General features: G+C 31.5%; 1 protein-coding gene across 34 annotated transcripts in view; it reads right to left on the bottom strand.

Annotated features, from left to right (window-relative positions):
- LOC139520522 (myoferlin-like) overlaps positions 1-14,756 on the bottom strand; it is an 80,945-nt gene that overhangs the window by 5,168 nt on the left and 61,021 nt on the right. For 18 of the 34 annotated variants that reach the window (XR_011663910.1, XR_011663911.1, XM_071313232.1 and 15 more), the window contains 14 exons: positions 14,292-14,368; positions 10,765-10,884; positions 10,198-10,323; positions 9,549-9,704; positions 8,732-8,823; positions 7,989-8,159; positions 7,413-7,558; positions 5,606-5,754; positions 5,065-5,153; positions 4,174-4,317; positions 3,848-3,938; positions 3,397-3,496; positions 2,798-2,997; positions 2,164-2,273 (listed from right to left, as the gene is read on the bottom strand). Coding sequence is in view for 32 of the 34 variants with exons in the window: in XM_071313232.1 (XP_071169333.1) it covers positions 2,164-2,273; positions 2,798-2,997; positions 3,397-3,496; positions 3,848-3,938; positions 4,174-4,317; positions 5,065-5,153; positions 5,606-5,754; positions 7,413-7,558; positions 7,989-8,159; positions 8,732-8,823; positions 9,549-9,704; positions 10,198-10,323; positions 10,765-10,884; positions 14,292-14,368 (1,771 nt within the window). In the remaining 2 variants the exon portion in view is untranslated. Of the gene's footprint in view, positions 1-2,163; positions 2,274-2,797; positions 2,998-3,396; positions 3,497-3,847; positions 3,939-4,173; positions 4,318-5,064; positions 5,154-5,605; positions 5,755-7,412; positions 7,559-7,988; positions 8,160-8,731; positions 8,824-9,548; positions 9,705-10,197; positions 10,324-10,764; positions 10,885-12,507; positions 12,577-13,398; positions 13,450-14,291; positions 14,369-14,756 lie in introns of all 34 variants that reach the window. The other 16 variants (XM_071313212.1, XM_071313207.1, XM_071313209.1 and 13 more) reach the window with 2 other exon arrangements.

Raw genomic sequence — 14,756 nt, forward strand, 5'->3', positions numbered from 1 at the left:
TTACAATTAAACAAGTAAATAAAAGTACATCATCTATTAAATAAAATAAAATTAACTTCAGTTTTTTACCTTTTTTACAAGTATTGAGTTATAACTTTTATATCTTTTTTTCAATCAGTCATTTTGTCAACTTGTCGACTTGTCAACCAGAACTTAAAATTGAGAATGGAAATGGGGAATGTGTCAAAGAGACAACCCGACCAAATAAAAAACAACAGCAGAAGGTCACCAACAGGTCTTCAATGTAGCGAGAAATTCCCGCACCCGGAGGCGTCCTTCAGCTGGCCCCTAAACAAATATATACTAGTTCAGTGATAATGAACGCCATACTTGTTATTATATTAAATTATCAACTTATCAACCTGTCAACCTGTCAACCTGTCAACTTGTCAACCTGTCAACCACTTATTTCAACCATAACATTTTTTAAATTGTCAACCTGTCGACTTGTCAACTTGTCAACCACTTATTCCAACCATAACGTTTTTAAAATTGTCAACCTGTCAACTTGTCAACCTGTAAATCACTCATTTATTTCAGTTTAATGTAAAATTTAAACAGTTTTAACTTTATTAATCATGAATACATACGCGTATGAATTTATTGCAAAAGCTGGAACTATAGTACCGTATATCCTACTTGAGCCGAAACACTTTATCTGACTTCACTAAACTCAAGACATATGACATCCAAAATTTGTTCAAGTTTTATTTTAAACAGTGTTTTACATCCTACTTGTATAAATCATGGCACTACCACATCATTGAATTATTTACTGCCACCCTACTGATCTGTACTAACTGAATATTTTTTTTTTACAACTGATATTTTCAAATACAATGATGCTGACTGATAAATTCTTTCATCTTTCAGAAAGTACATTTATGTCAACAGTCATTAAATGTGTACATTTAAGTCACCAAAGTCTTCAAGTGTGAACATTTTTAGTAAACAGTCATTAATGTATACATTTAAGTGCCAGTCTGCCTAAGAATCAGGCAGTGGTGAAAACCTGACCAAAAAACCCACCCAATTTGACATTGATTTCAGTTCATAATATGTAGTTATGCACAAAAATAACATTCATTTTCGTTTTCTGTTCTGGTAATAGAAGATACAATTTGGTTGAAATGCACTAGAAACAAGTGAAACTGCGAGCTACTGCTCACTGATGATACCCCCGCCGCAAGTGGATAATATTAATAGTGTAAAAATATGCAAGTGTTCGGTAAACAGGAAGTTGTCAAGTGATGAATCTGAAAACACATCACACGGTATAGCTGACTTATATAAATCCTGAAACCAAATTTCAGAAATCCTTGTATTGTAGTTCCTGAGAAAAATGTGACGAAAATTTTCAACTTGGCTATCATGTGTAAAATCATACAAGTGTTCGGTAAACAGGAAGTTGTCGAGTGATGAATCTGAAAACGCATCACACGGTATAGCTGACTTATATAAATCCTGAAACCAAATTTCAGAAATCCTTGTATTGTAGTTGCTGAGAAAAATGTGACGAAAATTTTCAACTTGGCTATCATGTGTAAAATCATACAAGTGTTTGGTAAACAGGAAGTTGTCAAGTGATGAATCTGAAAACGCATCACACGGTATGGCTAACATATATAAATGTTGATACCAAATTACAGAAAGGGTGGATGTGTAGTTCCTGACAAAAATGTGACGAAAGTTTCATGGGACGGACTGACTGACGGACTGACTGACAGAGGTAAAACAGTATACCCCCCCTTTTTTAAAGCGGGGGTATAATTATCAAATAAGGGGAGATAACTCTGTAATTTGCTATCATTCTAACCAATTTTCTAACCGAGTTATTTGATATTACCAGACACACACAAACGAAAGGCTTATAATTTTTAACTCAGGATGATGGTTAGTATTAAATAACATGATTAGCTCAGTGGGTTTTTTCTGATCATGTTTTGATTTTTACCTAAATTGCCTGCTTCTTACAAAGACTAGCACTTAAGTCAACAAAGTCATTAAGTGTATACATTTGAGTCAACCAAGTCATTACGTGTGTACCATTAAGTCAACAAAGTTTTTCAAATGTTTATACATTCATGTCAACATGGTACACAAATGAATCAGACAAATAAATTACCACACTTAATGGTGTGTTTATTGTTAACAACAACTTACTTTGGTGGATCCAGATGAGGATTCATGTTTGGTTCCTCCTGACCTTGACCTGATGGTCTCTCTTCTGCTTCTGCTTTTGTTACTAACTCTAATTCCATTTCTATTTTTCCCTGAAATAAAAAAGTCATATACATCTTACAATTTCACTTATTTTAAGCAGATTTCAAGTATAATAGCTAACAATTTATCAATATCTATCTCAAGTTTTAAGTGAACCAGTTTTATCAAATATTAAATAAATTAATTATGTATAAAACTCTGTATCTTTTTATCTACTTAAATCTGTCCATTCAGTTATTTTTGCAACCTACAAATTCACTAATTAAAAAAAAAATTAATTGTAAATTCCCTATTGACCAGATTTCCATTGTAATTTCATACTTAGTGTAAATACCCTCTATCTTGACTTTTTAAAGTAATTTTCTACTTATTGTAAATTACTTCAAATCTGTCATTTCACAATTATTTTATATGTAATGAAAATGATTATGAAAATGTCTGGTCATAGTGATTCTAACTGTCTTCTCAGTAATTTTCTATGTATTGTTAGTACCCTATAACTTGTCTTTTATTGTAACTTTCTAAACACTATAAATGTCTCCTAGCTTGTTTTTTATAGTAGTTTTAAACTTACTGTAAGTTCTCTTTGGCCAGTCTTTTCACCATTTTCTCCAACCTGTTCACCATAAACAGGCCAGTAACCTTTCAGACGTTTTTGGTCAAACAATGAAACTAGTTCCACTTGTTGGTTAAAGTCTGGAAGTCTGTCTAACTGACACTTAGAACTGGACTTAGCTGGTTTAGGCATTGCGTTCAAGTTAAGAGATAATGTTCCTGAAATTTAATCAAAATCTATTGATCAACTGTAAAAGATGGAAACACATATCAAGATGAAAACATATTGTAATATTTTTCTCTATATTAGATATATTGTGCAATAAAAGATATATATTACCAAAGATGTCAATGGAAATATATGTAACAAAGTTATTGGTGCAAAACATTACATTAATACTGTTTGTTATAAAGTCCTCAAACTAGAAGTACTTATTGAGCACAGTTTTATATTAAAAGGACATTCTCTCAAATGATTTACAATATTTCAAACATCTTTCATGAAATTTAATCAAAGCATATGACGTGCAGGAGGACAAACAAACAACTGTATACCATAACACATACTGTCTATGACGGCTGTAGAATTAATAATCCATCATTTTTTATGTAACTTACCTAAGAAGTCATCTGGATTAAAGATATCATTGTCCCAGATTTGCATCATTATAATGGGTTGAAGATGTTGTACTGTCTCATCTAAGCTCCAGAAATGTTCCTGAAAAAAAGTATAATGAAGATTTATTTTCAGATGAAAAACTAAATTGCAGAGGCTCTAAACAGATATTTTAAAGTAATCATCCCATGACCAGTTTTGACATTAACCATAAGAACTAATTATTGACAAAAAAGCCCACAATTTGTTATATTTTACTTTTTTGTACTTTTAATAGAAAAACAAAGGATATGGGTATAATTTCATGAAATAAAATCAGTACATGCGCAGCAAAAAGAACCTAAAGAGCAATGGAACAGCCCTTTGATTACTTTTCTTCATAGCAAAGTCATGGTGAAGCCTTCAGCACGTAGCAAAACAACTCTCATTTTACTGCTTGTTTAAGTAATGTACCTTTTTCTTGATAACCATTTGCTGTTCTTCAGGGATAAACTCGAATGGGAAGACAAATCTCCAGTTAAAGTTTCCCTCTCCATCTAATGATCTGTAATACAAACAAAAGTATCTCTAAATTGATGACAACTTTTATTTTACTTAATGTTGTAGCAAAATTATTTTTGTGAAAATCGAAGATTGCAGTTTTGTCTAACACATCAAAATTCTTTAGTGTTTCTTTTTTTAAGATCTTAAAATCATGAAATGAATCAACAGTATATCACAAATTTCTAAATTTCAGGCTAGTTAGCAGTTTTATCTGCTGGTATGAATTTCCTACTTACCTGTAATGTACATCTGTTTTCTGTTTCTCATCGATTCCAGAAACCCAGCCTTTGACATAAATATCACTCATAGATTCTCCCACGAGTGATGTCTCATCAAGTTTGACATCTACTGTGTTCCATATAATACATCTTAACACATATCTACAGAAATAAAGTATTAAATGACATTGCTTTTTCAAGTATGAGAATCAACAAGCTTGCTATAGAGTAACCAATGACCCTACCCATATATTCAAATTTTTAATATCTTTCATATCTAAAAGGAGCATAACTTCTATATAAACTAAACTCATTTTCAAATCTGCAATATCGCTTATGTAAACATTTGATATAAATTAAATACAAATCTGATGAGAACTTAAGGCATGAAAGTTGCAGTCACTAAATTATTGCCACATGTTTTAGAAGTGCACTTTGATGAAGTTTACAAAATTTTTTTCTGTCAGCTGCATGAATCATTTACCACCATTTCAAAATAATTTCTGTCAAAATGGTTATAATAAAAAGAGGCATATTGTATTTATCTATCATTGCTAAAGGAGGGGGAGGACAGGGGGTACCCTTCTCCCTTCTCCCACCCCTCTTCTCCTTTCTCCTACCACCGTTCTCCTTTCTCCCATTAGAATAAAACATCTCCTTTTGAGATATTTTTTCTTGAAATATTAGAAATTTTTTTAAAAGGAGAGATATTTTATTTTTTCTCCTTTCTCCAACTTTTTCTCCTTTCTCCCAGCCTTCCTCTCCTTTCTCCTACCCCCTTTCTCCTTTCTCCCACCCCCTTTCTCCTTTCTCCTACCCCCTTTCTCCCTGTCTCCCTTACCCCTGTCCTCCCCCTCCTAAAGGCCAATATATATTGTACAAGAGATTTAAATGAAATGAATTTCTTACTCTTTTGCTCTACGAGGCTCTATCTTGAATGGTGGACCAGGGGGTCCAAGAGAGGTAGGAAATATGTCAACAAACATCTGTATTCTTCCCTAAAATAAGTAAAAACATAAGTTTTGTCATATATTTACAATTAATATGCTTTTTTTCTTCAAGAGTGAACTTGATATACTGTTGTCGAATTTTAGAATCTAAATACATGTGCATAATCATCATCAATGGTCTAGTTAACAGTTACATCTCACTTACCTTTTAAGAGAAGTTTTATTTCATTGGTTCCTAAATCATCAATAATTCATTGTTATAATTGAACAGTGTTTTAGGTTCTTAGATAAGCTTTATTTCAGTGTGTTCCTTAACCATCGATTCATCCATGATACAATTAAATTGTTTTGTATGTTCTTACAGAATTTTATCTAGGTATATTTCCAAACCATTAATAAATCTATGATTTATAATTGAACACTTTTGTAGTTACAATATGTGTATTTTCTGTTTAATATGAAATTGAACTGGCCTTAAATGAATCTAATGTGTTCCTTACTTGTTCAACATTAGGCTGGACTGGATTAAACAGTGGTCTAGATTCAATGTGTTCCTTGACAATTGGGAATGTGTTTAGTACATGAAGAGCTAGTCTTTCATCTATTGGTCCATCATTGGGATAATCTTTCTTTGATCTGTTTTGGCTTTCTACAATAGTTAGTGGTAGAATACAAAATTTAGAATATAGGTTAATGTAACCTAATTACTCTTATTAAGAATGACCTGTTCTGTAAAATATTCAAATCCCTTAGTGAAAGTTTTAATATGAATGAATAAAAGATTAACAGGCTGAGAGATAGCCTGCTCATATATCATACTCAAGGTATACAGTGTAAAAATATCACATAAATCAGTGACACTTAGACATTTTTTAAGGTCGCTTTCTCAAGTCAGCTGACTTTTTTCTCAAATATTCAAAATTAATAATGACAGAAATTTTGACAAAGTCAATTATGCTTTTTTTTCAAGAAAATTATTTTGTTGGGTTCTGTCCAAATTGAATCTCATTATTCATTTAAATACATGAATTAAAATCAATTTTGCAACATGCAGTACCATACTAGACAAAAAACTAACACCTACGACAACAAACATTACTGACAATTATTAACCCTTTCAAGGCTACACAAAAAAATAGAAAAATGGCTGCTGCATTTTTTTTTGTGTTCATTCATTAGAACAGTATATTCCTTTTCAGACTGCTGTATCTTTTTTATTATAAGAGATACAGAGAAAGTTATTGCATGAAAAATGCTCAGGAGAGTATGAACTGTAATGTTAGGCAGTTATTTCAGTAAAATTTTTATCAGGTTACCTGCATTTTCAGGTAATTAACAGGTAAAAGGTGTAATTTATTACATTTGTGTTGAATTTTGAATAAAAACTACTTTTAGTCTTCATCTATTTTGTTGTTTTATCTGCCATATAATAAAGAAGACACCAATTGCTCGATTCCGTAGCGTATTGCACCATACACAACGTATTATGTAATCGTGGCACAAATCAGTGGCTCCATCCTCAAAATTTTCAGTCAACCTCCGTTTTCCCCCCTTTTTCTACGTCTTGTAATGATCGATCAAATCATATTTCCCACACGAATCAAATGTAATAAACACATTGAGATAACAAGAAACCTTTTAACTAATCCTCGTTGTCAGTTTCGCCATAGAAATGCTGAAATATTTCCATATTTACAGCTTCGTTTCCGATTTCTGCCATTTGCATTTGTCAAAATATTTGTTTTTATTTTCCTTCAATTTTCCTTCTACTGCATGATTTTACAATAAAAATTTCTGTGATTTCAAGCGCAAATGAGACCTTGTATATCCTCGATTCATACAAGGAAAAATTAGAGAGGACCCGAATGGTTTAAGAGTCCTGATGAAAAATCCGTTGTCATCGCGGCATATGCCGCAAACAGCAGTGGCGGACGGCGTATGTCATTGTGACATATGCCGTGTATAGCGTTGAAAGGGTTAATGTAATTTTGGGCATAGACTCTAAATAAATGTAGTAGTTTGCATTCAAAATGGTATGCTTTTAGGAAGGTTTCTATAGTGTTAATAACCTAAAAGTTCTTTTTAAGTGAAGCAATCAGCCTTCAAGTTTACAGTGAAATACTAACCAAAGTGTATACAATTCATCAAAATTTACAAATGGCCAACTAAACTATCAGTGGAAAAGTTATACAATATGGAGTTAACCCTTTTTGGAACATTTTAAGTCCCTCCTGAAGTAATAAATCTTTGGTTTCAGACATACACAGAAAGTTCTATGTTCAAAATTTTTATCTTTTTATAACTTACCAAAATCTGAGATATTGTAAACCCTGCTGCCTACTTTCACACTGTTGTTTCCATGAAACAATGGTCCTATTATATTGTTCTTTCTACAGTACATCTCTAGAATCTCCTTTGGCTTTTGACTGTCACGCCACTGATTTATACCAGCTCTGAAAGACAACAAGGGACAATTGTAAAATACAGATTATCTTTTTACTTTTATCTAAAATAGCTTTGATATGTTTTAATTTCTTTTTTCAACAAAATGGGACCTCTTTTTCAATAGTTTATGTTTGTATTCTTAAACTAAAAAACTCCAGATAGATTGGTTTTCTGTCAGACTAGTCTACTCTTAAAGGAGGATAGTTTACCTAACCTAATAATGACTTCAGGGTTCAGCTAGCAAGCAAGCTAACCAAAGATATTACCTTTGCCTACACACGAAACGCAATAGGCTGTAAAGTTTTTGAAGTCCTATATACACTGTACTACCCAACATTAGAACATGTTCAATGGTAAATATCAAGATTTCATTCTTTGTTAATCATCCAGGAGAACAGTTTATTAAAAGTGTGATCACACTAATTTTACTACACTTACATTGAGTAAGTCTTAGGTATACCACATGTCGCCCTCTGCTTGGACAGATATCTGTTTTCAAGGTCAATAACTGTCTCACCAATCAAATCATCACTACTGATGATGTCATAATCCTTCAATCGAATAGTCAGATCCTTCATCACAGGTAATACAGCATTTAACTCAAACATTCTGAAAAAAAACACTCTTTGTGAAAAATTTAATTCTAAATCTATCTAGTGTGTGTTAAGTCAACCTTATGCCCATAATTTTTTCTTTCATCTTTAAGTTCAATCGAAACCAAACCTCTAGTGCTTTTTAGAAAACACGAAGATTAAACATTATTCAACCTTCAAAATTGGACCAAAAGACTTTGGTTTATAAGCAACTTAAGTTTTCTTGTTTGAATTGTTTTACATTGTCATTTCGGGTACTTTATAGCTGACGATGCTGTATGGGCTTTGTTCTTTGTTGAAGGCTGTATAGTGACCTATAGTTGTTAATTTCTGATTCATTTTGGTTTCTTGTGAAGAGTTGTCTCATTGGCAATCACACCACATCTTCTTTTTTATATTAAATCAAACTTCACATTTAAAAGTTAATCCATGATATTTTTTTTAAAATATCAAAAGCTCCCAGAGTTTTGAATCCCTTAGTACAAGTTTTATTATAAATGACCTAGATTATTCAGGTTCAATGCCAATTGTTTATTATTTTTTCATGTGGTCTCTACTATTTTATAATAATTGTGTTATCAATCATACCTTCCAAATACAGGATCTGTGGTATTGGGTACATAATCATCTCTGTCGTTTATCTTCTTTTTACCAAGCTCAATTTCAATATAAGGATCAGCCTAAAATGGAAGAAAAATAGACTTTTAAGATGCCATAAAAAAATACTGAAATAAATTTATATTTAAATTTCATATATTCAAATATAAAGATCCTATTACATTGTTTTGGAAATAGTGTCATTGGTTTGATTTTCTATTGAATCCAAAACCTTTTAAATCAATGAATGACTTGCAAGTTAATAATTCAACCTTGTTGATTCCATAAACATGTGACCTTTAATCAAACCCCTAAGCTGGAGATGGGATATGCATATATTCAGCTATTAAAAGGAAAGGAATGTCAACACTGAAAGTGAAACAATGATGAATCATTTGCTTGACTGATATAATCATATAAAATCATTCCAAAACAGGTAAAAACAATGATAAACATAATTTTTAACTACAATATGAAATCAAACAGACCTAGAAAAATTGCATTCAATGAACTAGTGTAGTATTAGGAGCTCATTTCAATGGTTAACAAGATGAGGTTTAGGCAAAAGTACAAACAAAATGTTGCTGATTTTAGACTTTTTGTACTTTTTATATACATTTTAGTATCTTATAAATCACTTATGAGAACTTGAGTCAAATAGGTGATGAGGAATTTGACAGCCTATGTCCCTTTGAGTAAGCTATATTCTGTTTATTTTTCACTGTAAATTCCTCATAAAATGCTAGTTTCATGGTAGAATCAACAATAACATGAAGCATAATTATAATAGTGAGAAAACTCTTCATACCTTTCCATTACTGTCAGCCGGTTGTAAATCACTGGCATTGATAACATAGATTCTGATGGTACACTCCTCTGGGTCTGGCTGTGGTAGAGTACTAAACATCTTCTTAGGTACTGGTTCATTGGGGTCTGGAGGGAGAGGATACACCCTGAAACCTCCCTGAAAAGAAGAACAAGGTTAATATGATGCGATTAATATTTTTAAAGGGAGAACAATTTATTTACATTTGATGTTGATAATCAAATGGAGGCAATTATCATTTCACCCTCTTTTTGCATCTGTATATATAGTAGACAATTTTGAAAGAACTACAATTCTGACCAATAAATGATGTTTTTTTCAGTTGATGTCTCAAAATACAGGTTTATATGATATGAACCATGAGGAAACATGATTTTATGAAGTGATCTTTTAACAGAGGTATCTCTACTAGAATATTTTTAATATTTTTTTCCCCATTTTTCCCTAAGACCCATAAAAACCCCACCATAGAATGACATACTGCAAGAAAATGAAATAAGACCCTTTTTGTTGCCTTTAAATTAGGGAAAAAGTTAACAAACATTCAAAACTATATGATTTCTTGTGAATCAGACAAACAATGTAGTTTGTAATCTATTTAGTCTAATTATAATATCTATGTGATTTCTACCTTCAATTCTCCTACAATATTGCATTCTTCATCCTCCTCATCTTTCCCTCGACTAAAGTTAAAAGAATGACAGAAATCTGCAAAATCTCCATGACCTTCTGCTTTCTCCAACTCAGTATCATAAATCTGAAACAAAAATAATAAAACATTAATAAAACTCTGGAAAGTTTTACAAGCAATTTTTGTACTTTAAATTAAACAAGTAGAACAGTGAGCTATTGCTCACTAAAAATACATCTGATTTAAGTACATGTATTCCATAAACAGGAATCAATCTGAAAATGCATTACTCAGTATAGTATGTTCAAATGAAGCTGGATAGCAAATATCAGGAAGTTCTTTTTTGTAGTTCCATTGAATATTGCAACAAAAGTTCATTCTTGGTCAGTATAAGTAGAACTATTCAAATAATTGGTAATATTATCAAATAAAATTTGTTGACATTGATAAATGTTATGTCTTCTTTTGGAAACTACACATGCTTGAGAAATCAATAAAATATATGAAAATAACTACGGTAGCACAGTCTTCCTACAAATACTGTCATGTGTTGCCTAACATTGTTACCTTTAGTTTATCCATGCCTTTCTTTAAGTATTTAGCACATTTGTCCTTGTCTTTAGGGTCACCAGATGCATAGTATTTAGACCACCAATCAAGGTCAGCTTCTGCTTCTGCAGCCTCAGCCTGAAATGACAAATCCTTTCTAATTATAGAACTTAATATAAAAGTTTTTTGTAAATTAAGGAATGTCAGCTCATTTTCCCTAATTACCACATAAACTGCCAGAGCACACAATTTTCAAACTTTGCAGCAAATCTCAATCCAGTTGACCTTGTGTGATGTTGACCTCAAGGTTAAACAATTACACAAGATCCCAAAATGTTGAACCCCAATTGTCTTCTTAATATGACGACAATATGGTCTTTTCATTATGTTATAAAGATAATAAATTTACAAATAATGAAATGATTTTTAATATAAGCATAAATGACTTTTATGTATGAATAAATGGCAATAAATATCATAATGACTTTTGGCCATGATAAATTATCATTGTTATAATATAAAAATGATTCAAAAGCATCAATGATAAAAAGTTAAAACCAATAGCTACAAACTGCTACTAAAACATCATAGCACCTCTACATACATGTGGTACATTTATCTATTTTAATAAGATTTAAAATGAAAGGATTAGTTAGTGCATGTGATTTAAAAGTTCTCTTTAAATCTCTTTTGAAATTTATATTAAAATATGATTTATCAAAAAAAAAAATCTTACTTTTCCTCCCAACAATTTAATATATAATAGAATTTGTTGGTTTTATTGCAGACATATTGTACCACATGTATATTGCAAATAATTAGCCGACCAGCCTATTGAATTTCAACAGGTTGAATATCCAATTCAGTGGGAAAACTTGCAATAACCAATAGCTGTTCAGAATGAAGCATAACCACACCACTAACATAATTATCCAAACTACATGTAGAACTAACAAAAGCAGGTTAAGTCATGTCAAGTAATAATTAATTAGACATGTGAAAACAAGTACTAGTGCTTAAATATTAATATTCCAAACAAATATGAACCTCCGTCCAGACTGCATGAGGTGGCAGCAATTCTTCCAAAGTATAGGATACATCATCAAGCAAGGGTTGCTTCAAACAAAACAAAATAAAAATTGGTATCAAAATCAAAATCCATTCTTAAGCCATGCAGGAATTCTTCAACAGAAATTAAGGTATTTTGAATAGATTATGACTTGTCTACTGAAATACCATGCAATTACATGCTACAAAGAGATATGGCTTCTTCCTCTGTATTTCCTCAACAAAGTGTCAAAACTAAAAAGGTTATGAAACCTAGACTAGAAAATTTAATTGTTTAAATTATAAACTCGAAAGATTTTTTATGATTTGTACAATTATCATTGGAATCTAAATGCTTTCTAGCCCTCTACATTGTTGTAAAGGAAAATTTAGAAAAAGACATAAAAGTACATCTGGATCAAAATGAAATAATTTGAAAATAAATGGCAAGTCATAGCCTTATTTCTATTCATTTTGCATACTCCAAAACATTTGACAAAATATATAATCATCCTTATGCTATAACATTTTTGGAGAGTTTGAGTTTTTAGTGTTTACCTATCTCAATGCATTCCTATGGCAAAAGCGATTGATAAGACAGTAAAATCAACAACTTAAAAATTAAAATAATAAGATTTGTTTCCCTCAGCACCTGCCATACGTAATAAAATAAAATAATTCTGAACCCCTTTCCAAGTTTAAACATGCTGTCACCTTTCTATCTCTGTAAATTGTAGTAGGCAGTTTAGCCTGCACAACCTCTCTAGCTTTAGCCAATATTCCCTGTTAGTACAAATATTACACACTATTGTTAGTAGATAACATTGTTAAAAGTCAGCCTTACATCAAACATGCAAGTTTTAATACAATTCATATTTTATTCTTCTTTTGGAAAAAGGGGGGAGCGGAGAGTAAGGAAGGACAAGGTATAAGATGAAACAAATTGACTACAATATTACAGTGTGTGGTATGTTTTCTTGTTGTATACAATGTCTTTACACTACTGTGGTTAAGATATTAGTAGGTGATTAAAACTGATAATGCTACGAAACTGATATCATCAATGTAGAATAGTTCATATGATTAACTTCTCTAAAACTGATTAGCTACATTGTCATCATTGTAAAAAAGAAAAAAAATGTGGTATGACTGTCAATGACAATGCATTGTCTGAACTATCCATCAGAATTCCAAATGAAGTGAATGTAAGTAATTATTGTTTATATAGTACACCTACTTTATGAAAGTAGTATATAAAGCATTTCCTTCTTCTTATAAGACAAAAAGCATAAAATTATGTATAACAAAAATTTATTCCAAAACCACCACCAAAATGAGTTGAAGCAAATTTTTTGGGTATTATTACCAGTAAAGTTTAGCAAGGAAGTATTGGGGAAAAAATGTTTCAAGTGTTGAATTTCACATATGTATACCAATTTTCTATTATCACAATGGTGAATATTTAATATAAATAAGGCAAAATGAGGAAAATATGTATACCAATTTTCTATTATCAAAATGGTGAATATTTAATATAAATAAGGCAAAATGAGGAGAATCCAAATTCCAAGGAATACCATAACAAAGCAACGTTATAAAGGTTACCATTTCAAATTGTACAACAAGATCACCCAATGGATCAAATGATGGATTATCCTTGGTAGCATAAATAGAATAGTATCAACTTATCATTTCTGAATCACATCATAACTATTGTTCATGTTATTTTATAACCTCTATTGAATCAAAATAGTTCATAGAAACAATATAATTATTTTCGGAATACAATGTATAATTCACATGGTGTTCAAAAATACAGAGCAATGAATGATACAACCTCCAAAAATAGTAACTGGGACTGAACAGAGAAAAACTGAATCTGATAACATAATCTGCATGCTGTCAACAAGTTCAATGTGCTAAAAAGTTGATTTTTTTTGTGCATATGTTTATTATTGTGAAGTGTTAAATAATGGACACAAATGGGAGATTCATAAATGTGATTTCATGAGATGCTGCATACACAAACTGCTACCATCATACAGTATCAATATTCTATCTTGACAATCTACTTGTCCCAAAAAAAATCCTGTACCTGTCCTGTCTCTTACCTTTTTGATACCTCTCGCACATACTCATCTCATTACCCAAATATCTATACAAATTCTCCAATCCTTATCCAAGTCCAAACTCCTTTTTAATTAAGAAATAATTCATAAGGGGCTTGAATATATCGTGATTTTACCACAGGTTGGCCCTTTATGACAAATATTTTACCCTGTTGTGATGATTTTTGGTTTCACAAGCGTGTATTTTCCTGTAAAATGCTTATATTCTGACGTCAACGTTCTATAATGTCGGGTAGTTTATTCATGAAAAAGCATATGACGTGGGAGTACAATCAGAACAGCCCAAACAATATATTCTTATTTTACCACGGGTGTGTACTCAAAGCGTTTGAAGAACGTCATGTTAGAATTATGAATCAGATCCCTTACCTTTCCTTTCTCCCCACTCTCTGGCATTTCTACCACATGTTCCCCACCACTTGGGCCATTTACTGGTATTATTGCTCCTGCAAAATAAATAAAATAAAGGTAGATAAAAGTAATATACATAACTTATTCAGAATACATCAGACATAAAAAAAAACGGTATGTCTCTCCACTTGTAACAATCAGCTGAATTAAAAACATTGGCTTTTGTTATCACTATTATTAGCCTGCCCATTACGTCACTGATAACGTAATGCTCTGACTCCAATGGTTGAAAGGGATCTAGAAATAGTGAATTCTCCCATTTAACTTAAACTCATGCTAAAGAGGGATATCTTAAAATCTATGATGGTAAAAATTGCTTCTCTGTGAAGAATGTCTCTCTGGTCAGTGTCTGTCAGATTGCTTTTTTTTTTTTTTTTTTTCGCTTGACATGTCAATTCTATCAATCAAATATAAATTTCCGGA

This window comes from Mytilus edulis, chromosome 4 (assembly GCF_963676685.1).
Source record: "Mytilus edulis chromosome 4, xbMytEdul2.2, whole genome shotgun sequence".
NCBI lineage: Eukaryota > Metazoa > Mollusca > Bivalvia > Mytilida > Mytilidae > Mytilus > Mytilus edulis.